The 23,585-nt window shown below is 39.8% G+C and overlaps 1 protein-coding gene across 5 annotated transcripts in view; it reads right to left on the bottom strand.

The window, feature by feature from the left end:
* Positions 1-470: 470 nt before the first annotated feature.
* Positions 471-23,585, bottom strand: part of Dtl (denticleless E3 ubiquitin protein ligase homolog) — a 38,575-nt gene continuing 15,460 nt past the window's right edge. For 4 of the 5 annotated variants that reach the window (XM_070041549.1, XM_070041550.1, XM_070041548.1 and 1 more), the window contains exons 9-15: positions 23,470-23,573; positions 23,146-23,250; positions 19,802-19,914; positions 11,486-11,575; positions 10,092-10,227; positions 3,682-4,511; positions 472-1,127 (exon numbers count right to left, since the gene is read on the bottom strand). In XM_070041549.1, coding sequence (XP_069897650.1) covers positions 1,029-1,127; positions 3,682-4,511; positions 10,092-10,227; positions 11,486-11,575; positions 19,802-19,914; positions 23,146-23,250; positions 23,470-23,573 — 1,477 coding nt within the window. In that variant the 3' untranslated portion in view covers positions 472-1,028. Of the gene's footprint in view, positions 1,128-3,681; positions 4,512-10,091; positions 10,228-11,485; positions 11,576-19,801; positions 19,915-23,145; positions 23,251-23,469; positions 23,574-23,585 lie in introns of all 5 variants that reach the window. The other variant, XM_070041547.1, reaches the window with a different exon arrangement.

A 23,585-nucleotide genomic window follows, 5' to 3' on the forward strand; every position in this document is an offset into this window, starting at 1 on the left:
ATAAAGAACTGAGGATGGCCCAGCTCTAGCTTCAGTGTATGACTATTGATTTTTGTTTGTTTTCCTGCCAGTCCTGGGGCTTGAACTCAGGGCATGGGCAAGCCTCCTTTGCTCAAGGCTAGCACTCTAACATTTGAGCCGCAGCGCCACTTCTGGCCTTTTCTGTTTATGTGGTACTGAGGAATTGAACCCAGGGCTTCATGCATGCTAGCTAGGTAAGCACTCTACCACTAAGCCACATTCTCAGCCCATGACTACTGATTTTTTATAAAATATCCTCCCTTTATTACATGGGAAAAAAAGGATAACCTCCTCTAGAAAAGTGATTATTTAGGTTGTTAATACAGAAGATTGTTTGATCAAAATATGGACACCTTAAATCTCAGAGATGTATTTCAGGGAAAAAAGATGAATCAGAGTGTTCTGTCACTGCATTCTAGTTTCTCAAGAGTGCACATTCATTTGTTACTGATTTTAAAATAAAGATGACTTTAATCAAGAAATTTTAACATTGAACCAGTATAAATGAACTGATCTGATGACATTTTTATACATACTTTAAAAAAGCCACAAAGCATGTGAAAAGATTATATATTTCAAACAAACTTATGCTTGTTTGAGGCAGGGCCGATCCAGACGCGTGAGGGATGTCTTCAGCAGTTTGCCTTCCAACAGGCCTGTCCTGTAGCTGCCAGACACCCATTGTGTAAGTGAACTTTCAGGATAAAGAGATATTGTATTCTCTTGCCTTCATAACCTGAGATGTCATTATTATAAAAAATGTGTAGTTTAAAAAGCAAAGATTATTCATTCAAAATGCTAGAGTAACAAATTAGCTTTATGAAACTTAAACACAGCATTCACTCTGATATACCTGCAGGTAGAACCAGAGCAGGTATAACAAAGAGTAGAAAAGATTTTCTCAAAAAATGAAAGGATGACAACTTTTTTTTAAAGAGCAAAGATAGAGTCACTCTTTTCATTTTGTTAGTTGACCAAAGTTCAGTTAGCTCACTCAAGATTGGAATCTATAATTCTGTCGAGTGCTCAGGACTGCAGAAGTCATCTTGAGACTTTCTATGAAAGTATGTACAGATTTTCCTCATGGAGCTGGGAGTAATGGTGACCTAGAAGAAGAAATTTCAGAGTTTTTCTAAGTTCAAAGTAATCTCAGTAAGTTTCCTCTAAGAGTACTTTAATTTAGAATGCCAAAATATTGACCAGTTAAGCCTACTAGGAACCAAAATGGTTTTGTTAGCCAGGGTGCCAGTGGTTCATGCCTTTAATCCTAGTTACTCAGGAAGCTAAAATCTGAGGATTGAGGTTCAAAGCCAACCCAGGCACAAAAGTCCCCATGAAACTCTTATCTCTTCATTAACCACTCAAAAAACCAGAAATGCCATTGCTTTTGAAGTGGCCATATCAAGACAAAGACAGTGGTGTTTTTAAGCATTACACATGAAGTTGCCACACCAAATGTTACATATAATTCTTAAATGGAAGCCCGGTGCCAGTAGCTCATGCCTGTAATCCTAGCTACTCAGGAGGCTGAGATCTGAGGATTGAGGCTCAAAGCCAGCCCGGGCAGGAAAGTCCGTGAGACTCTTATCTCCAATAAACCACTCAGAAAACTGGAAGTGGCGCTGTGGCTCTAGTGGTAAAGCCTTGCCTTGACCTGAATTGCTGAGGGACAGTGCCCAGGCCCAGAGTCAAGCCCCATGACCGGGAGAAAAAAAAAACAAAAAAACAACAAAAAAAAACTTAAATGGAGAAATGTTAAGAGAGATGGAGGCAGAAAACAGAGTGTATAGTAAGCATGCTGAATCTAATCTAGGAAGATGGAAAGCTATGACTAGCAATTAGATTCTAATCGAAAAGGGAGTCTAGTTCCACATACTGAGATAAAAAGAAGGGTGAAGCTGGAGCCAGAGGCTCACTCCTGTAATCCTAGCTACTCAGGAGGTTGAGATCTGAGGATCACAGTTCAAAGCCAGCCCAGGGGAAAAAAAAACAAAAAACCATGAGACTCTTATCTCCAATTAACTACTCAGAAAAAAAGCCAGAAGTGGCGCTGTGGCTCAAGTGGTAGAGCATTAGCCTTAGCACAAAAAGGCTCAGGGACAACACCCAGGCCCTGAGTTCAAGCCCCACAACTGACCCTCCCAAAAAAAGAAAAAAAAAGTTTCAATTACTATCAACTTTTGGAATGAGTTAAATCACTCTCTCTAACTTAAAAGTGACACAGAGACTTCTAAATTATCACTATCACATGCAAGAAAACTTTTTTGTGTGTGCTGTTCTTGGGGCTTGAACTCAGGGCCTGAGCACTGTCCCTGAGCTTTCATGCTTAAGCTAACACTTTACCACTGGAGCCACAGCACCACTTCCAGCTTTTGACAATTAATTGGAAGTAAGAGTTCCACGAACTTTCCTGCCGCAGGCAAGTTTATCTTTGATCCTTAGATCTCAACTTCCTGAGTAGGGAGGCTTTATAGGTGAGCCACCAGCACCTGGTTCAGTAAGGCTTTGTTTCTTATGGTAAGAGTTTGAGCTAAGGGCTTCTGCCTGTTTTGGCTGGCTATTTTTTAGTTTTTGGTCAGTCATGGGGCTTGAACTCTGGGCTTGGGCGCTGTCCCTGCGCTTTTCAGCTCAAGGCGAGCACTCTACTGCTTGAGCCACAGCGCCACTTCCGGTTTTCTAGTGGTTTATTGGGGATAAGAGTCTCACAGACTTTCCTGCCTGGGCTGGCTTTGAACCTTGATCCTCAGATCTCAGTCTCCTGAGTAGCTAGGATTACAGGAGTGAGTCGGCTTGGCTGGTTATTTTTGAGACAGATCTCAAGAACTTTTTTCTCCAGAGTCTGGCCTTCAACTATAATCCTCCAGATTTCAGCCTACTGTATAACTAGGATTATAGGTTTGAGCCATTTGTGCCAGCTGATGGGAGGGATTTTAATGGGAGGAGAGTTGCTACATAAAATACAGCATACCTAATTACACTTGAATCTCAGATACTAATTAGTATAAAAATCTGTAGTATAAAGCCTAGCAATGGTGGTTAATATGTATAATCCAAGTGACACAGGAGACTAAGATCAAAGCCAGCTCAGGCAGTAACGGCTGTGAGACTCTTAACCACCAGAAAACCAGAGTGAAGTTATGGCTCAAAACAGTTGTGTTGCAGGGTGCTGGTGGCTCATACCTGTAATCCTAGCTACTCAGGAGGCTGAGATCTGAGGATCGTGGTTCAAAGCCAGTCCAGGCAGGAAAGTCTGTGAGACTCATATCTCCAATAAACCACCAGAAAACTGGAAGTGGTGCTGTGGCTCAAGTGGTAGAGAGCTTGCCTTGAATTGAAGGCTCAGGGACAGAGCCCGGGCCCAGAGTTCAAGCCCCACAACCGACAAGGGGGAAAAAAAAAAAGGTAGAGTGTTAGCCTTGAGCATGAAAGCTAAGGGACAGTGCCCATCACCACAAGTTCAAGTCCCATGACTGACCAAAAATAAAATAAAAATCAAATTGTAGTATAAATAAATCCTATGCAAAATTTGCCATTTTATTGGTATGTATTCCATCTGGCAACTCTAAAAAATAAACAGATTTAAATGTCCTGACTTGACACCTGTAGCTAGCTAGTATCCTTCAAGTTAGGAAATGTATCCTACCACCACTGGTGACTTACCGGGCCAGGTGATGTTTTTCCACTCTGTCTCCTGGAATTGGGTGTCTGGGCTGACGGACTTCGTGGAGATGAAGCCTCAGCCTTCCGTTTGGCTGCCATAGCCAACAACCAGTTTTTATTTTCTGGGGAGCTATTCTCCTTGCCTACCACTTCAGAGCCTTCTCCACAAGGTCTCAAAGGAAGAGGCAGCGTTCCACAGCTTTCTGAGGGGTAAGGACTGACAGGAGAAGGAGGCTCGGAGACACTGGTACTAGCTCCTTCAATCTTACTTGATTTGGCGGGACTTAGAGAGTCCTTGTTAAGGTCTTCCTGGTTGCCAGCAAGGCAGCACAGATCCAAATGAAGATTTTCAACTTGGCCATCTAGATCAGTCACACAACTGCAACTCTTCACGCACTTTTGTTTCACACTCTCCAGACAGCTTGAGTCTAGCCGCCTCTTCACTCTATTTCTAGACTCAGAGCAGGCGTCTGCTTGGGATGATTTCTGGCTCACAGGAATGAGGGCTTTTCTTGGAGATGTGATCTTTGTATCGGAAGCAGGTGGACTGATAGGTGATGAGGAAGGTGTTCGAGTCACCCAGTTTCTAAGTGACATCTTGAAAGATGGGAGTGGCTTGGGAGAGACAGAAGAAGTGGAGCTTCTTCTGCTGACAGGAGACCAAACCTTGGCAGGAGGGGTTTTAATGGACAATGATGGCGTATTTGATGGAAGAGGAAGGTCTCCAGAAGAGCTTGGAGTGCAAGCTGCAGATGATGGGGAGGAAATGGATGGACTGCTCTTTGCCCTGGGTGCTTTGGCAGGAGTACTCTGCCTACTTGTTACTGGTACTGTAAAATGAAGACAGGATCATGAAAATCAAAGTGAAAGCTGTAGAAATCCCCCCCAATTCTTAAAGACTTAATAGAAGCTACATTAACCATTCAAGGCTTGGTTTGATTTTGAGCACTTTCCTAATTACCAGGTTTCCAACTAGCCTGTTGTAAAATATATACTTATAAAAAAAAATCTAGAAAATGAAAAATCTCAAAATGCCCAGGTAAACCACATTCAGTATTGTTTCTATATATGAGCATGTTATATAATATATACCTCAAAATTTGCCTAAGCAAGATGAAACTACATGGAATGAAACTACCATAGAATAATCTTTTGTCTCTAAAAAATTATTTTTGTTATATATATTTATGGAGTACAAGGTAATGCTCTATATATACACTGTAGAATGATTAAGTCAAGCTAATATATCTATCACCTCATAAGTACTTTTTTTTTTTGGCATAGTGAAAACATTTAAAATTTATTCGCTTCAGTCTTCAAATATAGAATGCATTATTATTAATTGTAGTCACCATAGTACCTAAGAGATTCAAGATTTACTCCGAACCTCACCCTCAAACTTACCCTGTTTAATATACACACACAGACACATATATATCAAATATTGTTTTATGACTAACATCACTACACTTCCCACCCAAACTCTCATAACCATTCTCTTTCTCTCTGCTTCTGAGTTCAACATTTTTAGATTCTCTACATATTCTCTGCATTATTTTTTTTCTGTGCCCAGTTTAGTTTCCTTTTGAAAGACTGAACAGTATGCCATTGTTCATCTCTACCAAATATTGTAGTGTAAATGCATATTCCTCTCAGCTTCACAGTTTCCTCACTAATAAGGATTTACATCGTCATTTATAATGGCTACAAAGCATACAAAGAACAGGTGCTCTGAAATTATCTAACAAACATACTCCATAGTGAATTATAAATTAAAACACAGGTTTTATGGTATTTCAGTTTCTTTTTTGTTTGTTTTTTGGTCGGTTGTGGGGCTTGAGCGCTGTCCCTGCACTCTTCAGCTCAACGCTAGCGCTCTACAGCTTGAGCCACAGCGCCACTTCCAGTTTTCTAGTGGTTTATTGGAGATAAGTCTCATGGGGCTGGGAAGGTGGCTCAATGGTAGAGTGCCTGCCTTGCATGCATGAGGCCCTGGGTTCGATTCCTCAGCACCACATAAGCAGAAAAAAAAAAGCTGGAAGTGGTGCTGTGGCTCAAGTGGTAGAGCACTAGCCTTGAGCTGAAGAGACAGCGCCCAGGCCCAGAGTTCAGGCCCCACGACCAGAACCCCCCGCCCCAAAAAAAAAAAAAAAGTCTCACAGACTTTCCTGCCCGGGCTGGCTTTGAACCAAGATCCTCAGATCTCAACCTCCTGAGTAGCTAGGATTACAGGCGTGAGCCACTGGCACCCGGCGTATTTCAGTTTCTTGAGTGAGGATGAATTAACGTTTCTGTATTCACTTTGGATCCATAGTAAGGCAAAAAGGCATCACATGGACTCTCAAACAGAAACACACAGGTCTATAACCAGACACAATGACGTATTCATTTAATGTGACTTCCGGCATGACCATTCATCTGACTCATCTTTCCAAATCTGTTAAATAAAAATAGTTTTTATCTCCACAAGTAATACTCCTTTAATTACCTGTTAATGTTATCAAGCCTCACATGATTTCTTAGTTTAATTACAAAGACCACTAATGATCAACTAGCCAAGAATGCAAAGAACATCCAGAATCTCAAAGCTTGCTCTTTGCAAAACAAATCCATCTTAGAGATTAGCAACCTTAGCCCTTTGTTTATACACATGGCAACCACTTAGACAAATTCTTAAAAACTTTATTCTGCTTTCCTTAGGCTAACCCACAAACAACACTATATTTTACCATTTAACTTCTGAGCTTTCTAAATTTTTAAAACTCTGTTCTTGTCTTCAAATAACAAGAAAAGGCTTCTATTTCTCAGTCACAAAGTCTTTTAATTTTTAGAGTGGGCTGATATATAAAAATGCAATCTTCCTTTCAAGTAGGATTAAAGATCTCTACATACTAACTTTAGTCATTCAGTCACTTTATTTCCTATCCTTTTTTTGGAAGGGGTGCTGGTCCTGGGGCTTTAACTCAGGACTGTTCTGTGCTATTTCTAAACGATTTTGCTTAAGGCTAATACTCTGCCACTTGAGCCATACTTCAGAGTCTCAGTGACTTTTCTTACCCAGGCTGGCTTTGAACTGTGATCCTCAGATCTCAGCCTCCTGAGCAGCTAGGATTACAGGTATGAACCACCACCAGTGCCTGCTGTCCTTTTTTTTTTGGCCAGTCTTGGAGCTTGAACTCAGGGCCTGAGCACTGTCCCTAATGCTTCTTTTTGCTCAAGGCTAGCACTCTACCACTTAAGCCACAGGACCACTTCCAACCTTTTCTGTTTATGTGGTGCTAAGGCATCGAACCCAGGGCCTCATGCATGTAAGGTAAGCACTGTACCACTTAGCCACCTTCCCAGCCTGTTTTGACATTTTTTTATCCAATGCCTTTTATTACTCGACAGTGGTGAATTTCCTGCCTCAGGACAGCAAAATTTATAAACTGACTTTGCTCAAACTTTCTCTTCAAGCATATTTGAAACCAACCACAGTGGTGATGTTCTTTTGTTGAAGCCACCACTGGAAAACACTTGCTTTGTCACAATGTGTTATGGAAAGTACTTTGTATTAGTGACCTGTCTACAGAGCTTCTGGTTATAGTCCGTGTCCACTGTCCAAAAGCCTGACTAGTCATTACTTCAGGAGGAAGTGTTTTTCACTTTCTACACTCCTCATAGCAGGTCACTGCACAGCTGCCAGAGTCACTCACTCCATTTAAATGGGTGGAAACATACATTTAGAACTGAAGTCCTACAATAGTATGGGTCTTACAATATACCAATTCTAGGGCAAGATTAGGGGAAATGGAAGAAGCACAGGGACAAATCAGCCATCTAACACACTTGTGTCTACTACAGGTCAGCAGAAACCTAAAGTGTTACAAAGTTGGGGCATTTCCTTTTTCTTCAGGATGTTATGACCTTGGAGGTCAAAGAAAAGATTTTGTTAGCAAAACTTTGGGTCAAATTTAAACTTTTTTTTTTTTTGGGTCCAGTTGTGGGGCCTGAACTCTGGGCTGGGGCGCTGTCCCTCAGCTCTTCAGCTCAAGGCTAGCACTCTACCACTTGAGCCACAGTGCCACTACCTCCTTTTTTCTTTTTGCTTATGTGGTGCTGAGGAATCGAACCCAGGGCCTCAGGCATGCAAGGCAAGTGCTCTACCACTGAGTCACCTTCCCAGCCCTCAAATTTAAACTTTTATTTAAAGTTCAAATTTCATAATAAAAAAAGTCAAGCTGGGCACTAGTGGCTCACGCCTATAATCCTAGCTCATCAGGAGGTTGAGATCTGAGGATCGCTGTTCAAAGACAGCCTGGCCAGGAAAGTCCACGAGACTCTAATCTCCAATTAACCACCAAAAAGCCAGAAGTGGATCTGAGGCACAAAAAGCTCAAGGACAGGACTGGGAGGGTGGCTCAGTGGTACAGCACTTGCCTTGCATGCACGAGGCCCTGGGTTCGATTCCTCAGCACCACATATGCAGAAAAAAAAGCCAGGGGGCTAGGAAGGTAGCTCAGTGGTAGAGCGCTTGCCTTGCATGCCCGAGGCCCTGGGTTCAATTCCTCAGCACCACATAAGCAAAAAGAAAAAAGCCGGAAGTGGCGCTGTGGCTCAAGTGGTAGAGCGCTGGCCTTGAGGTGAAGAGCTGAGGGACAGTGCTCAGACCCAGAGTTCAGGCCATGACTAGACTCCCCCCCCCTAAAAAATCTCAGGGACAGCACTCGAGTTCAAGCCCCAAGACTGCAAAGCAAATCTCTTCCCAAATTCAAACAGTATAAAGAGGAAAAAAGTACAATAACGAGTCTTCTTGGATTTTTCTCATTTCAATTCATTTTCATAGGTACACAATTTCCTATGTGTGTAATTACAGCATATGTAAGTATATATATATTTCCTTGAAGCAACTCAAGATACTAATAGTTTATATTTTACATGTACATGTTCTGCAATTTGCTCTTTTTATCATTTTTTCTATATCTCTTTAGAAAAGTTTACACAGATGCACTGCATTCTTTTTAACAGCATGTCACTATATTGGCAATCCCGTATAGGGAAAGTATAATATCTGCTAACATGTAGCAGGGTGGGTTACTGAAAGTCAGCTCCTTTGAGGAATTCTAGAGTTTACTAATAATCTGCCAATCTGCATTTTCTTTCTATATATATGAAGGTTAGCATCTGGCCTCACTCTACCTTTTCAGTCTTATCATGTACTAGACTCCTTTAGGATCCTGTTACAGATTATTGCTGCTTCCTGAACAAGCTGTGTACTGTCACATCATTGTCTTTGTGCACGTGGTTTTCTTGGCCAGTTCTTTGTCAGGCAAAATTCTTCTCATGTTTCAAGGCTCTCCATTGTGAAGGGTTCACAAACTGTTTTCCTCCTCTCCCACAGGAAGTGGGTGTTTAGAACTCTTCATTAATACAGCTAGGAGAAATATTTACAATGCACTGTAGTTTCTGCATCTGCCTCCTAGATTAGATTGTGAGCCTACAGGGCAAGTGATGACAGGGTGTCAGTAGGAGCCCAGTCTGGCCTTAAACTCAGCCTCCTAAGTGCTGGGATCCTACTGTGCAACACTACACCAGGCTTGGATGACTTACGGCTTTTGCTACTTCTGTGGTCTAAGTTACCATTAACACTTCTTGGATTATTCTATTGGCTTTTAAAATCAGCCTTAGGCTTCTACCCTGATGCCCTTAAAATCTGTTCTCAACACAAGAGCAAGAACATTTCAACTTAACAGTCAGATCATGCTATTCCTCTGTTCAAAACTCTCTAGAGGCTTTTTGTCTGTGAGAATAAATGCCTAAATCTGACAAGAACTTCTTTTCAACTACTTGTCTCTTCCCCCTCCTTTGCCCATTCTAGCCATTAGGTGCTATTGCTGAATTAGCCTCTTTGAACAATTATGACAGGCTTGTTCTTGCTTTAGGGCCTTGTACTTGTTATTCTGTCTGCTTGGATATCTTTATCAAAACATCTACAGGGCTTTTTCACTCGGTCATTTTTTTTATCCAGGGATTCCTGCCTATCTAGTAGAAAAAATTAACAGCATGCCTTGCCATTCTTCCTTTTGTTTACCAAAGCACTTAATTTTTGTCTCTCCTAATATGTAAGCTCTTTATATATCTTTCAGATTTGTGAATTTCTTGCTTGTTGTTGAACAAAATTAGACAACTATGAACAGTGCTCAGTAATAGGTTTCTAATAAATATATATTGAATAAATCCACCACTGTATTCTAGTGCATTGTATAGATGACATAGTATAATTGCTTAGACAATATTTCTTTTAAAAAAGAATGAATGCCAAGAAGATGGTGCCTTTCTTTAAAAACGTACTAAGACCAAATTTAGTGACTCACTATATATGGTAGAACCAGTGAAATAATTAAAGTGTAGAAGATGCGTGACAGCCTTACCTAGGCCAGCTCTCATCTCTTTCTTCTTCTGAGAGGCCCAACCCACTATGGAATGTTTATCTCCTAGTGGTTTCTCTTCCAAGGCTCTATTCAAGCGCCACAGTTTTAGTGTATTGTCATCAGAGCAGGTAGCAATCTAAGAACAGAAAGGAAGTGAAAACCAGATGTGCTTGAAGGGATTATGACTGGAGAATTATTTCGCTTGCTTTAACATGCTACAGAAAATGATATCTCAAGTATAGTAGAACTGTATTCCTTCACTTCAGCAATCATTTCAGATTTCCAAAGAATTGTTTATTTTTTTATATGTATTTTCTGCTGATATGACTTGTGTTACTAGTAATTTCTTACCTACCCAAAGCTCTACTATAACAGGCTCATTTCATTTTCTTTCATGAAGTAGGGCAACTCATGATCTCTACAACCATCTATTCAACTATGAAACATTTAATTAAGATATCCTTGATAGTCTGTTAAATAATCAATGATGGCCTAGCATCAACATTCAGGTTCTGCAATTTTCAGCTGAATTCCGCATGTTCTGTCTTATTGCTAAGTGGCATAATTTCTAATTGGATTTAGATCACAATCCCAGTAGGCTGTGACAAATACAATGAAAGCATTCCTTGGAGATTCTTTTTTAGATAGGTAAAGGAACAATTTGGGAAAATAAGCTCAGTAGACCAAAAGAAGTTAAAAATAACCTTTGCCCCTTTAAAAATATCTGACCATTCTTGATCTTGGTCCCAGGCCTTTTAAGGCAGAGAAAGCCCAGCTTGAAGAGCCTGTGGCAAATGGCCACTGGTACCAGAGCTATTCCCCAGCATTTGTTTATATAATTTCTCTATTTCAGTCACTAAAGAGAAAAAAGAACACACGTTCTCTTAAGTCTTGGCCCCCAAGAGACTGGCAACTTTTTCCTTTCCTTACTGGGAGGCCAAAAGAAGATACACATATTTTACTCTTCAACAAGAAACACTTCAAATCCCACAATCACTCTATATGATGATAACAATATTTACAGAGCACCTACTTATGTCTGGTAATTTACATTCTTCATCTTATTTTACAGATTTGTGAAATGGGACATTTACTTGTTCAAAGTGGTTTTCACCTTACACTAGTTTTTCATCTTAGATTTTAAAATGAGTCTTAACTTAATTCTATACATATGCAGGGAGTAACTGAAGAAAAGTAGAAATCCAATCTTACTCTTTCAACTATAATGTATTTTCTTTTTTGATAGAGGAAACTAGTATGTGTGGTATTAGTAATATTGATAACAGATCCTAAGTGCTCTCTGTATCTTTTAAGTTTCCAAGCTCCCAAACCTTGGGAAAATCTACAAACTTGTGATCTGCTTTTTAAACTAATTATAGAGACTTGTTCCAAACCTTTGTAAAGTCGGATGGACACCAGCACACAGATGTGACCTCTTGAGAATGACCCAGGAGCACGGTGGGAGGATGCCAGGGTAGAGAGACCTAGTACAATCAAAAACAAACAAGTCAGCAAAGCAGCGTTAGGTTCCCCAGAGGGCTTCATTCTACCCTCCTGGGCCTTTTGAGGGCTTCAGAGCTATTATCAAGGCCTTTAAACTTGCCTAATTATAGTTCAGAAAATAAGTTCCAATGGCAATACAATTTCTGTCACTGATCTGAGAAAATGCAATGAAAGTAGTTCAGAATATATAATATAGATATGAGCTTAGATATTCAAACAAACTACTTACTTCAAATAAGGACTACCTAGCTAAACATGTTTTGACTAAAATTCAAGATTGACATCGTCCCTTAGTGAGTAGACTTTCTAGAAGTATGAGGTTCAGTTGCTAGGTACTACACTTTGCTTGTTTTTTTTTGGTTTTTTTTTTTTTTGGGTCCGGTCAAAGGGCCTGAACTCTGGGCCTGGGTGCTCTCCCTCAGCTCTTCAGCTCAAGGCTAGCACTCTACCACTTGAGCCACAGCGCCACTTCCGGCTTTTTTCCCCCTGCTTATGTGGTGCTGAGGAATCAAACCCAGGGCCTCATGCATGCAAGGCAAGCGCTCTACCACTGAGCCACCTTCCCAGCCCTGATAGTACTACACTTTGAATAGACAAGCTAGTCCTGTTGTTACATGGCTTGGGTATTTTCAGATCTTCCCTGGTCAGTTACTTCCAGGAATACCAAATTAACTGTGAATCCTGAAGATACTGGAAACATGCTATCAGCTCTCTTGGGATAAGAGGGCAATCTTACTTCCAGAAGACCTAATTATCCTTTCATTTTGAGTTGGATAACTGAAGGCCTCAAAGGATATAAAAGCTGAAATTTACATGGTATTTCTGTAGACAAATATTTTCTTTTAATTTGCTTAAAGTTAAATTTTCAAGTAAGTCCTATCAATAAAGAAGTATTATTGTGAATTGCCCATGTGACTAAGAAACATATTACACCATCATTGAATGCCACTAGTAATACTATTTGATAACACTATATAGTTCACTCGTTCAATACTTTTTACAGGCCACAGGAATTAATCCAAACAATAGAATATAAACCTACATAACTGTAATTACCATCTATTTGGGAAAAAAAAGCAAGGAAGTTATTCTCTATTCATTTTTCCCAGGCTTGACATAAGGTTCATTAGTATGAAGGAGACAACTTTGGAAAGAATAACTAAAAATGACTTGGTAAACTATTTAATGGATTCTAATTCAACTGTTTTTGTTTTTTTTTGTGCCAGTCCTGGGGCTTGAATTGAAGGCTTGGGTTGCTATCCTTGAGCTTCTTTTTACTCAAGGCTAGTGCTCTACCACTTAAGCCACAGTGCTACTTCTGGATTTTCTGAGTAGTTTATTGGGATCAGAGTCTCATGCACCTTTCTGCTTAGGCTGGCTTCAAGCTGCGATCCTCAGAACTCAGCCTAATGAGTAGCTACAGGCGTAAGCCACCAGTGCCAGGCCTAACTCAGTTGGTACTGCTCTTCTTGGATTACATGGCAACAACATACGCAATGATTCTAAAGACAAGGAAGTCTAATTTGACTTTTTAAGTGAATTAACAGTTATTAGATATTTTAGATATATTAGATAAAGATATTTTCAATATCTTTAAAGGTCTTACTGTCTACTCCAACAATGCCAAAGAGGGTCATTATTTCACAGGGAAACATTTTACAAAGGGCTTTTAAGGTAGTCTTTGACTATACTAGTTGTCAAAGGAATTCTCCATCTTCCATTTGGAGTGATCATTGTTTCTCTGCACCTAAGATACACACAAGTCTAGTAGCCACAAGTTAAAAGGGAGAGAGAATTCTCATATTTCTCTGAACATCCCTGGTAGGAACATATTAATTCTCTCTCTCTCTTTTTTTTTTGGGTGGGGGGGTTCCGGTTGTGGGGCCTGAACTCTGGGCCTGGGCGCTGTCCCTCAGCTCTTCAGCTCAAGGCTAGTGCTTCTTCTACCACTTGAGCCACAGCGCCACTTCCGGCTTTTTTCTTTTTGCTTATGTGGTGCTGAGGAACTGAACCCAGGGCCTTAGGCATGCAAGGCAAGCGCTCTACCACTGAGCCACCTTCCCAGCCCCGGAACATATTATTCTCTATTGGTTTACCCTGCCTCCAACTTTTCATTTCAAATTACCCTTCTTTATAGTTTCTGTGTCATTATACCTAGGAAGACCTAAGTTAAGTGTACAAAGGATTAAAGTGAATTTCAAGATAAAAACAAATTCCTTCCAAAAGAATTAAGACAGTTTAGGACTATCCTAGTACTGATATATACTTGGTGACTGATTCTTGATAATGAATTTCTTCTAATGAAATTCAGATGCTTTTTAGATTCTTCATCTTCATTCAAGTAAGTATATTAACCCAGGTGCCAGTGATCTGGTTAGAAGCCAGCACAGGCAGGAAAGTCTTTGAGACTCTTATCACTAATTAACTACCAGGAAACTGGAAGTGGCATTGTGGCTCAAAGTGGTAGAGCAAAAAAGCTCAGGGACAGCACTCAAGCCCTTAGTTCAAGCTCCATGATCAACTAAAACAAGAGAAAAAAAGAAGAGGAAGTATATTAAAAAATATTACTATAATTATTTCATTTTTAAGCTCCCCTTTTAAGTAGGAAGGATTTCTTTAAAGTCTATGACATTTCCATCCAAGCATTTTATAGATAGTCAAACAGAAAAATATCCTGTCTTACATATTTCACAGGATATTCAAGGCACAAGGAATCTCTAAAGTTAAAATGACAACATTATCTCTAAAAGTAATTAACTGATCTTCATGTCTTAAAGCACTTTGTGTTCTTAAACATCCCAAAAAGATCACTTTTCACAAAATCTCACACTACCCAACTGGAAATCAAATCTAATCTTTATTTCTGCCATGAGATCATTTACACTTCCTAAAGTGTCAGGCTCAATGTTTCGCCAGTCAGCGGTAGAATGGCTATGCCAAATCAGTTTATTTATAACCACTCCAATATTATTTAGTAGCTCTATATAAACAAATCAGGAAGGTGGAGGTAGGAGTCACAGTGGGACAAGAGATAGGAAATTAAAGACGTATCTCCCCACTGCTGGGCAATAATGAGGACTAAAATGCCATTCCCTGTTTTTAAGAGTGAACAACAATGTCCCTCTCCTTTCTTTTAGTGCTTTCTTTTGTCTATGGCTTTTAAGCACAGAAAAATATTTCAACAGTTAAAAAAAAACACAACAGTCTAAACAACCAGCTTGTATGAAATTACTTTTAAATTCCCACCTTTCACACCCACCATTTTAATCAAGAAAAAGAGAAACCAAACTACCTCACTAGGCAAATTTAATACTAGGAGCAGCAAGCTTGCCAGGATCTCAAATATCAGGACTTGCACACCAAGTTGGACTGTGTAGACAAGCAAGAGAACATCATGTCTGAACCACGTCATTCAGTGGTGACATGTGACCTAATCTAGAATTTAGAAAGGGTCACAGATGTATGTGGTGGCCACTAATTGGATGTCTGAAATGGGTTAGAATCAACAGCCAAGTATCTTTTTTAGCACGTGTATCTAAAGGGAAGAAGTAAAACCACTCAATTCTCATTCACTAAAATAAAAATGTAAAAAGGCTTTTATGCTAGAGAAGACTAGAGAAAGCAACAACTGAACAAAATTCTATGTATGCACACATACAATATAGTATATAACTACTATGCATAAAGAAAGTAATATGACTATAGAAGAGTACATGGTTTACAGGTTGTTGTTATTTTGTATAATCCTCTTTACAATTTTTAGTATGTTTGAGATTTCTGGCTTTTGATATTTTTTTCTTAAGAAAGAGATCCCAAAAGATATAGACTTGTGAGTAAAATTGTCTAGGTAAGTTAGAGGGTCAAGGTAGAAAAATGTAGGTAACACAGGAAAGAAGGGAAAAGCAAAAAAATAAGCCTAAGTCCAAATTTGAAACTCAAATTTAAATGTTAAGACAGAAGCCTTAGTACTAGTGACACATACAATATGTAAAGTCAATGGAAGAATTTGACAGAGAAAACTAGGCAATAATTATAAGACAGTTGCTCGGGGCTGGGAAGGTGGCTCAGTGGTAGATTGCTTGCCTCTCAAGCATAAGGCCCTGGGTTCAATTCCTCAGCACCACATAAGCAGAAAAAGCCAGAAGTGGCACTGTGGCTCAAGCAGTAGAGCTCTAGTCTTGAGCTGAAAAGCTGAGGGCCAGCACCCAGGCAGAGTTCAGCCTTCACGACCAACACCTACCCCCACAAAAATTAGAGTCTCTAAAGTGAGTGCTTTATTAGCAATTTTTCAAAAATGTGTGGAAAGAGGAGGCACAACAGAAGAGTATCAGGTAGAAGCCAGGCATTAGTGGCTCACACCTATAATCCTAGCTACTCAGGAGGCTGAGATCTAAAGATCGCGGTTCAAAGCCAGCCAGGGCAGGAAAGTCTGTCTCCAATAAAAACCCACCAGAAAACCAGAAGTGGTGCTGTAGCTCAAGTGGTAGAGCGCTAGCCTTGAGCTGAAGAGCTGGGGGACAGGGCTCAGGCCCAGAGTTCAAGTCCCATGACCAACAAAACACACACACACACACACACACACACACACACACACACACACACACACACAAAATCATCCCATAGAATATTATCTCCAACTTTTTTTTTTTTTTTTAATCATTTAGGACACTGTTACTAAAAGCTTTCAAATAATCTCTCTCTATGTTGTAGGGCTTGAACTCTGGGCCTGGGCGCTGTCCCTCAGCACTTCATCTCAAGGCAAGTGCTCTATTTCTTGAGCCACAGCGCCACTTCCGGTTTTCTGGTGATTAATTGGAGGTAAGAGTTTCAAGGACTTTCCTGCCCGGGCTTTGAACCGAGATCCTCAGATCGAAGCCTCCTTAGTAGGTAGGATTACAGGCGTGAGCCACCGGCACCTGGCTTAATTTCTTAAAATATTAATAGTATTAAAGTGTGTGAAGGATCATGGTTCAAAGTGAGCTCGGGTAAGGAAAGTCTGTGAAACTCTTACCTCCAATTAACCACCACAAAACCAGAAGTGGTGCTGTGGCTCAAGAGGTAGAGCACTCTCCTTGAGCTTAGGGCCCGGGCCCAGAGTTCAAGCCCCATGACTGACAAAAAAAAGGTGTGTGTGTGTGTGTGTGCGTGCCCATGCCGGCCAGTCCTGGGGCTTAAACTCAGTCTGGGCACAGTCCCTAAGCTTTTTGTTCAAGGCTGGGGCTCTACCACTTAAACCACAGCCCTCTTTCCATCTTTTTTGCTAGTTAATTGGAAAGAAGAGTTTTACAGACTTTCCTGCCTGGGCTGGCTTGGAATTGTGTTTATTTGTTTATTTATTTATTTTTGGGTCTGGTCATGGGGCCTGAACTCTGGGCCTGGGCGCTGTCCCTCAGCTCTTCAGCTCAAGGCTAGCGCTCTACCACTTGAGCCACAGCGCCACTTCTGGCTTTTTTTCTTTTTCCTTATGTGGTGCTGAGGAATCGAACCCAGGGCCTCATGCATGCAAGGCAAGCACTCTACCACTGAGCCACCTTCCCAGCCCTGGCTTGGAATTGTGATTCCTAGATCTCAGCCTCTTGAGTGGTTAGGATTACAGGTGTGAGCCACCAGTGCTAGGCTGGTACTATTATATTTTATAAGGCTGAATATGTGGTAGCTCACATCTGTAATCACCTGTAAGTGAAGGATGGCACTTAAAGGTCATTTTAGGAAAAAAAGTATAAGATCCTATCTGAAAAATAACCAAAGTAGAAAGGAATTCCAATCCAGTACTGCAAGAATAAAGGAAAGAAGGGAGGTAAGCTGGCCAATACAAGAAGGAATAGGGAGGGACATGACTCAAGTGGAAGAGTAAGTACAAGGCCGAGTTCAAACCTCAGTACCAAAATTTATATATAAGTTAAAAAAATATAAAGTAATCATATCTTCTTTAATAGCCTGAAGAGAAAATAATATATTATGATTATTTTTCAGTTTTACTTTTCAAATTCATTTTTAGTAGCATATATTGGTTATATAAAGGAATTATATTTTGATATTTACGTAAATGTATACAATGTCCCCTGTATTCTCTTCTTAAAAACAAATGCTCCATCCATAAGTACTTTGCCCACTTTGTTTATATAATTTTTAACATATTTATTTTGAATATATATGCATATAAATTTTTTGTCACCTACTTCCCAATAGAACCTGTTACATATTTTTATCATTCATTTTCTTTAGCTTATATTAGTTGTACACACCATGTACAAATGTTTTTTTATACTGTAGAATGTTGTAAATTTTTTTTTTTTCTAGATCCAGTCCTGGGGCCTGAACTCTGGCCTGGGCGCTGTCCCTCAGCTCTTCAGCTCAAGGCTAGCACTCTTTTGAGCCACAGTGCCACTTCTAGCTTTTTTCTTTTTGCTTATGTGGTGCTGAGGAATCGAACCCAGGGCCTCATGCATGCAAGGCAAGCGCTCTACCACTGAGCCACCTTCCCAGCCCTGAATGTTGTAAATTTTTACACGTTAGTAAGATAAACCTCTCTATTGCTCTCTTTTCACATCCTGGCTTTTGGTGAGTTTTCTTATGACATCTTCATGCATAGATACAATGCATTTCTTTTTTTGTTGTTGTTGTTGGTCATGAGGCATTTCTATATTATTTATCCTCTAACATTCTCTTCTCACTCCAAATGGTCCCACAATTACAATCATGTTCTTGGTGTATACACATATACTGTATATGTATAAGCCTATCTTTTAAGACTAGATTCTATGTTGTTAGAAAAAACATTCAGACTTTGTCTTCTGAATGTCGGATTGTGCTTAACATGAGCTCTAGATCTATCCATTTTCCTGCAAATGTCTTAATTTCTATCTTTTTTTATTTTTTATTGTGAAAATACCATACAGAGGAGTTACAATTACATGGGCAAGATAACGAGTTCATTTCTTTTTTTTTTTTTTTGGGTCCGGTTGTGGGGCTTGAACTCTGGGCCTGGGCACTGTCCCTAAGCTCTTCAGCTCAAGGCTAGCACTCTACCACTTGCGCCACAGCGCCACTTCCGGCTTTTTTCTTATGTGGTGCTGAGGAATCGAACCCAGGGCCTTGAGCATGCAAGGCAAGTGCTCTACCACTGAGCCACCTTCCCAGCCACGAGTTCATTTCTTATCAAGCATTCTTGTCTCCTTTTTGTTTCTCCTTCCCATCCCTTCCCATACTCCCCCCACCCGATCCTCCCCACCCCCACCAAAGTTGTAAAGTTCGTTTTTCGACATAAAGATTTGTACATCTCATTGTTGCAATGGGTCCAGCTGTATCCCTAGTTAAACGATTTGTTTTTGTCCTTCCCTTAATTTCATTCTTTAAGGCTTATGTGTGTGTATACATGCACACACACACACACACACACACACACACACACACACACACACACACACACACACACACGTACGTCACATTTTCTTTTTTTTTTTTTGTCGGTCATGGGGCCTGAACTCTGGGCCTGGCACTGTCCCTCAGCTCTTCAGCTCAAGGCTAGTGCTCTACCACTTGAGCCACAGAAGTGCCACTTCTGGCTTTTTCTGCTTATGTGGTGCTGAGGAATCTAACCCAGGGCCTCATGCATGCAAGGCAAGCACTCTACCACTGAGCAACTTCCCCAGCCCATATATCACATTTTCTTTTTTTTTAATTTAATTTTTTAAAATTTTTTATTGTGAAAATACTGTACACAGAGGGATTATAATTACATGGGCAAGGTAATGAGTACATTTCTTATCAAGCATTGTTGCCTCCTCCTTTGTTTCCCTTTCCCATCCCTTCCCATCTCCCCCCATTCCCCAATACATCACATTTTCTAACTAAGAATACAATCATACAAAAAATTGAGTGACTGTGCTTTGCAAGGATCTTCTATGGGTGATTTAAGTGACAGACTTAGGAATTGACTATTTTAAAGGAATTTGACAACCTGGAGCATGTGGTTTTTAGAAAGCAAGAAAAGATGTTACAGAGGATGTAGAATATTAACTTTTGATCAACTATAATAAACAAAAGCATATATATCTTCTAATAGTTTCTGTATAAGCAAGCAACCTTTATCAAACATCTGATGCAGAAAAAGCCAATAATATTTATGTTAAATTTACCTCATATTGGACAGAAAATATTCTAAAGGTAATTCCTTTGACATTCATGGGGCCAGGTTGGTAACTTACCTTCCAGATATAAGCAGCTTCATCACTTGAGCCACTGACTAAAAACTGGTCATCAGGACTAAGACTGGATTTAATATAAAAGGTAGAGTTCTGGTGTCCACTGAAGACAGCCACTGCCAGGGGGGGAAAAACAAATTACTTGTTTCTTGTTGCTTCCAGTGTTCTAATGAACACAGACAGCATACACATATTTGAGTATGTTTTATTAACATATTCACTTCTAAAGATAGTGTCCAGAAACCCGAAAAGAGGCTATTTATATTAGATCCAATCTCATAAACTCAGCTTAGATATAAATTTCTATGACAGATAAATCTTACAAAATACAAAGGTCCCTTTATTCTGAACACTGCTCCAAAACTGTAATTATTCATCCCCGACTCTAAACTATGAATGGGAATTATAATCTGAATTTTCCACTAAGCTTGTTTTTATTGCCCTCTGCTGGACTGGAAATTACTGAAACATATTCCCTTCAGCCTCAGCTCAATTTAGTTTTGTTTTCTTCTTTTGGCAGTACTAAAGCTGAAACTCAGGACCCTGTGGTTTCTAGGCAGGTGTTGCCTCATTTCAACTATACTTCCAAGCCCTTTATGCTTGTAAGTTATTTTTTAGTTAGGATCTTTTGTTCTTTGAACAGGGTTAGGCTGAGCTAAAATCCTATCAACAACCTACCTACCTTGTAATCAGAATCACAAACAAGTGTCACCATGCTCAGCTCATTTGTTAAAATGGGCATCTGAATAACTTTTTGCTTCAGCTGTCCTTAAACTATGATCTTCCATCTCTACCTCCCAAGTAGCTGGCGGGGTGTTTTTGTTTGTTTTCACACAAGGTCTATGTTGCGCCAGTAGGCATTAAACTCACAATCCTACTGCCTCAGATTCCTCAGTGTTGAGATTAATAGCTATGTACCACCATGCTAGGCTTCCACTTAGTCTGTGATGATTTGAGTACGGGATATGAACATAACTTAAGTCCAATACAATACTGTCAATAAAACACATAGATCAAGTGCTTTTACTTCAGGACCTTTTTTATTGGGGGGTGGGGTGCGGATAATATTGGAGTTCAAACTCTGGCCTGAGAGGTGAGTGCTACCATTGACCAGCCCTTTTTTGCATTAGTTATCTTAAAGCAGGACATGCATGTAGATCACAATCCACCTGTCTTTCTCTTCTTGCCTTAGCTAGGATGGTATGTGTGTGGGATGTGCCAAGCTATTGCTTGGGATGGGGGTTTCAGGTATATGACATCATATAGCCTTCTCACGTAGCCAAGATTATAGACATGAATTATCAGTGCCTAGCAAATCCAGACTTTAAAAAAAGGCTTGAAGGGCAAGTAATGTAAATTCTTAACTCTCATTTCCATTTTCTGCACGCATAGCAATAAATGTTTCTTTTCCACCTCTCCCTAGTTTAAGTGTTTTATTAAATCTTTGCCAAAACTAGAAAAAAAGGGCAAGTAATCGCCAGATGTGTTTCATTCATTCAACCAACTATCTATCTACTACTTATAAGAATAAATCAAACTACTGCAGGAGTACAGAAATGTTTATTAAATTATTAGTAGAGTATTTAATGGAGGAGGGGCAAAGGCCTTTTTACTGCTATGCTATAGGAAAAAGCATATACAAAAACTTTGGTGGTTTATACCTGTAACATAGCTACTCAGGAGGCTAAGCGCTGAAGATTGTGGTTCAAAGCCAGCCCAGGGAAGGAAAGTCTGTGAGACTCTTATCTCCCATTAATTACCATAAAACCGGAAGTGGAGTTGTTGCTCAAAGTGGTAGATTGCTAGCCCTAAGCAAAAAGCTCAGGGACAGCATCCAGGCCTTTGGTTCAAGGTCCACAACTAGGGGGAGAGGGGAAAGCAAGGAGAAGCTGGACACTAGTGGCTCATGCCTGTAATCCTAGCTACACCAGAAGCTACGATCTGAGGATTGTGGTTGGAAGCCAGCCTTATCGCCAATAAGCTATTTAGAAAAAGCTGGAAGTAGTGCTGCAATTCAAGTGGTAGAGTGCTAGCCTTTAGCACAGAGTCTCAGGCCTTGAATTCAAGCCCCAGGAATGGCAAAAACAAAGACAAACAACTTCTGTACATCAGACAAAAGATTCAAGAATTTTTAATGTTTTATTTATTTCGGTGGTATTAAGGGATTTGAACTCAGGACCTTACACTTGTTAGGTGGACAATCTATCACTTGAGCCACATCTAGCCCCTAAGCTTTATCTTTTGAGGGAAAAATTTGAAAATGGTGACTAAATTAGCAGCTAACCCAATTCTCATTCCATTAAGGAAAATAGCAACAGAAATTATAAAATCTTTTCTCTCTTCCAAATACTTATGCTCTTTCTTAAGGAATACTAGACTTAATCTAAGAAACCAGAAATGCCAATTGTGATGGTGCTGAAAACAGCAAAGACCTAACAGAATTGCTTGGAGAAATATTTGGAAATTTCTCTAAGAATACAGATAAACTAAGCTAAGTTTTGTGCTTTTAAAAAATTTCTTATCAGCCTATCTAGCATCTTTCTAAGTAGCTAGACCTAAGGAAAAACCAGGCCCCCCCCACCACGCACGCACGCGCGCGTCAGTCGTGGGTCTTGAACTCTGGGCTTAGGCGCTGTCCCTGTGCTCTTCAGCTCAAGGTAAGTACTCTACCGCTTGAGCCACAGTGCCACTTCCGGTTTTCTAGTGGTTTATTGGAGATAAGGGTCTCACGGACTTTCTGCCCAGGCTGGCTTTGAACCGTGATCTTCAGATCTCAGCCTCCTGAGTAGCTAGGATTACAGGCCTGAGACACCGGCGCCCGGCTATATATATTTTATTTAAATAACAGATAATACTCTTAGAAATAATGTAACTCAAATAACTTCCTTAAACCATTATTTATTTTAAGTATTAGATTCTATTTTTTATATATATTTTTATTTTTTTTTGAGGAGAAAAAAGGTGAGAAAACCTCTCCTATGGCCTGTGTCCAACATAAAAAGATCACTCTAAAGAGGGGAGAAGGGTTGAAAAATTCCACCCTCTAAGTTCCCAAAGAAGACCAAAGTTGAATAGAAAAGCATTCTTTACTTTGTGAGCTTATGACATAGAAAGTTCAGATAATCCAAATAGATCAAAGGGCATAATTTCAGGAGATTATTGTTACCCCAAATAACAGGATTCTGTACTTTAAAGATCACAAGAGAAGTATACCCTTAAGATCAATGGAATCAAAGTCTTCACATGAGTTTACAAATTTTGTTTAGAAAACAAGACATTAAATTATCATTGGCAAAAAACCTGGTGTTATTTCCTGGTAAGGGAATTCAAATGACTTAATATCTTACCTGGAGAAGTCTTTAATCCTGTCATATTGAACATATAGATGTTGTCATCTGTGCAATTAGCAAATAAAGTAGAGGCAGTAGAATCTAAAATCAGACTCGAGTATCCTAGAAGAAAACTTCAGTTAGTATATCCTGATGATGGTGATTAGACTTAAGGCTCAAATCTAGGCACACAAACAGCACATGAAAAAATATGAGAACTTTAAAAAGAATCAACCATATATTAAAGCTTCTCAATTTGTATGCTGCTGAAAAAGAGGTATTTAAAAAAGCCATTTAGCAAAAATTCGTATCTCTCTCTCAAAGTACTGTCAATGAACTTACCTAGTTTTCGAGTGCTGCTACCTGGGTACAGGAAAGATTTGGATGCTATGGGTTCTTGTCGGTAAGTAGTATAATTCTTACGTAAATCCCAAACTTTGATTATCCTAAAACCCAAT

This window comes from Dipodomys merriami, unplaced genomic scaffold (assembly GCF_024711535.1).
Source record: "Dipodomys merriami isolate MVZ:Mamm:240054 unplaced genomic scaffold, mDipMer1.0.p SCAF_31, whole genome shotgun sequence".
In the NCBI taxonomy this organism is placed as follows: domain Eukaryota; kingdom Metazoa; phylum Chordata; class Mammalia; order Rodentia; family Heteromyidae; genus Dipodomys; species Dipodomys merriami.